The 3,410-nt window shown below is 47.7% G+C and overlaps 1 protein-coding gene across 1 annotated transcript; it reads left to right on the plus strand.

The window, feature by feature from the left end:
- Positions 1 to 1,813: 1,813 nt before the first annotated feature.
- LOC112882918 lies at positions 1,814 to 2,782 on the plus strand. Its single transcript, XM_025948115.1, has one exon. It carries the CDS (start codon positions 1,935 to 1,937, stop codon positions 2,571 to 2,573), a length of 639 nt encoding a protein of 212 aa, XP_025803900.1. The 5' UTR covers positions 1,814 to 1,934; the 3' UTR covers positions 2,574 to 2,782.
- The last annotated feature ends 628 nt before the right edge of the window (positions 2,783 to 3,410 follow it).

Raw genomic sequence — 3,410 nt, forward strand, 5'->3', positions numbered from 1 at the left:
TACGGTTCCGGCTCGATCCACCGGTTGCAGCAGGTTCCAGTAAGAAGTGGCTGCCCCTGCCAACCAATTCGTTCCATTCGTACGAGAATGTTTCTGTTCTACCTGAACAGACGCGTTTGCTTGTTCCACGCGGGCCCTCGCCACCTTGTCCTGTAGCGCGCGCACCCGAGCGCCACAACTAGGAAGAGTCCAAGCCGACCACCGTACCGGCGGCCGGCACGACGCCGATGCGCACGCACGCACGCACGCAAGATTACAAGGTCTGCCGTGTCTAGGCTGCATCACGATGCATGGAGGTGACTTGTTTGCTTTGCTACCTGAACCTTCCATGTATGTTCAGATTTTAAGTTTACTCAGTACTGATTTCTCACGAAATAAATCAAACATGCATGGAACGCTACTTGGCGGCCAAGTCTCTCAGGGGTGACGTGCATCGCGCGCCTTCAAACTAATGCAGCGTATAACGTCGAGACATGCATGCATGCAGATTGTTAATAGCGCTAAACCTGGTCAGCACGAAGAATCATTAAGAAAAAGCGTTTAGTCAGACCTTATGATGACGACGACGACGACTTGGCCCACGAGTGTGATGGCGATGATGATGATGACACACGAAGAGTAATATCCTGGAAAGCACCGCCCCGGCCCCTAAGTCTAGATAATCTGAATAGTTAATGAACTAACCTAGAAGCTATAGCATACGGTGTTATCGATCATTTCATGTTAGACGACATGCATCCATCTTGGAGGTCTTCTTATAGGAGTATAAGAAGTAGTAGGGTAAATGTGTGTGCATATATGTCTGACGTTCTTAGGAATAGTGCATAAAGAATATTTAAGTCCATTATTAACAAGAGCTAGATGTTGTGTTCTAATTAAAATTAGAGGAAGATGGAAAAGACATCTTGTATGTCACTTGAAGTTTAAGATCCCTTAATAAATCATCTTGCTCCACAGAAAACTACCAGTGACGCACCTGCTTAACCGATTTTCGTTGATGTAGGCCCACACAAGCTGTTCAAGTGAATGATTAGCCTTATTCATGATGTTGTAGTGAAAATGATTTGCAAATAGAAAAACTCGGTATGATGATGTTTAACCTATCATTAGCAACTTCTTAGTGGAATCCAAAAAAAATGTTGAGATTATACTATTGTCAGTACCTAACTTCAATAAAGGCAACAGCTACATCTGCAAATTAATAAAAACGGTCTCAATCGGTTAAGCATGTGCACACTGAGTGAGAGTTTTGCAACAAAATAAAGTAGGAGTGGTCATTTACAACAAAATGGCTCTTACAAGGGAAATCACAAAGAATTAACATAGAATTTATGTATGCTTTCGGTTAACAGAATCAATCCGGGTATAATTTTCCTTGATTTTGTTGCAATGAAAATCTTGAACATGGTCTAAACTAAAATATATTTAAAACAATTGCTTGCCTGCAGTTTCTCAAACAAATGCTCTTACCAACAGCGTTGTTTCCTTCCATAATTATTTAACAATAAATCCGTCAACCTTGAGATTCCATCACCACTAAAATTCACTCGCACCAAAGAAACAAATAGGCTGAAGCGAAATAAAGCAGGAAAATAGATAAGTTCATTCCCATGGGAACCAATCATGTGAAGATACGTACATGGCGCGCCCGGTCCATGCTCTTGACCGGCCGCATTGCTTAGGTCACAGTGGATCTATGAGACTGACTAACCGCCATGGACAGCTTCTTCGGCCGTGCTACTTTTCAACCAGAAAACGAGTTAATTGAGCACTATATAAACTCCACCAGTGCATCCATCCTCGAGCCCCCCACACAGTCGCCGTCTAAGCCGTAAAGCCTCTAGTTATCAAGCCGTTCTCCTCGAGCAGCAGTACGTGCAGCGCAGGGTAAGAGCCGGACGCGCGAAGGAGAATCCCACCGAGCTTGGCTGACGATGGCGACGGTGTGGTGGTGGCCGTCGCTGCCGGCGTGGCTGGGGTCCGAGGCCGTGTGGTTCGTCGCGCTCAACGCCGTGGTCGCCGCCGTCGCCATCCTGTCCTCCCGTCCGCGGCCATCTCAGGCGACGCCACGCCGCGGCGCCGGGGTCACGCGCAGGGCCTCCTCGGCGGTGCTGCAGAGCCTCCGCTCGTTCTCCCTCTTCTCCTTCCCGTCCGCCTGCATGTCGTTCCTCCAGCCCGACGCCGCTGCAGCCGCGTATCAAGAAACAGAGGAGCTGGTGCGTGTGCGTTCACCCACCAACAAGCCGTCGCCCCGCGCGCTCGTGGTCGTACCACCGCCACCCGTGGCGCCGGCAGCCGAGGAGGATGTGGACGAGGACGATGAGGACCCGAACGCGATGAGCATGGACGAGGCCTACGCGCTTGTCCTGGCGTCTCGGCAGCGGCCGGAGCGGGAGGTGCAGGAGCAGGCGAGGCGGTCCGAGGTGGATGCCAAGGCGGAGGAGTTCATCCGCGGGTTCGAGGACCAGCGGCAGCGGCGGCTCAACTCCATCTTCAACTACACCCAGATGCTCAAACAACGTGGGCTCGCCGCCGGCCGCCGGCAGCCGGATGCGAGGCCAGATCAGCTTTGACTCACCGACGTATTCAATTCTTTTAGATTTTGGTCAGCATTTTTAGGGGGGGCAACTATATTTTAATTTGATTTTTTTTATATACTTAAGTATGTTTTGATTTGTGATTCTTGTTTGATTGTAGATAGGCTAGCATATACTCTGCAGGTGTATATCTTGTAGCTTGGACAAGACATTTTTTTTTGTGTCCAGAACATTTGTTTGGTGTATATCTTCTAGCTTGGACATAACATTGTTTGGTGTGTGACTGTGTGTGTATACATCTTGTAGCTTCGACAGAACATTTGTTATCCATTATTAATCCTTAGCCCAATGTTTTGATGACCTAACGAAGTGGAGACTAAGCAAGCCTGGTGATATAACACGGCTCAACATGCTGGCTAATACAACAAATTACTCTTTTTTATCCAGAGTAACTATGGACATTCAGCATTTTTGCCTCTCCAACAATGCAAATTTTACTTTCAAACATCTGCTCATATGTATGTGTATTTTCTTTTCACAAACTTGGATACATAATGTCATCATCTGCATTGTGTAATCCAAAATCAGTCACGTACGTACTATGATCCATGGGGATGGGAGGATGTCTTTCTCCGGGATTAGGATCTACACAACTGACCGGTGGACCGGAAAATTCTGTAATTATTACGCGTTTCTTCCAACAACAATCCAAGCCGGCCAAGCTTGACACCCAGCTCACGCAAGACAGCAAGAGTATGCAGTATGCAGGGCAGGTCACACATCTGAAACCTATGGCACCAGACAATATCCACGCAAAAGGCAGCAACGAGCACACAACACACTAGTCGAGCAATGTCAGCAAATCTGGAACAG

This window comes from Panicum hallii, chromosome 2 (genome assembly GCF_002211085.1).
Source record: "Panicum hallii strain FIL2 chromosome 2, PHallii_v3.1, whole genome shotgun sequence".
In the NCBI taxonomy this organism is placed as follows: domain Eukaryota; kingdom Viridiplantae; phylum Streptophyta; class Magnoliopsida; order Poales; family Poaceae; genus Panicum; species Panicum hallii.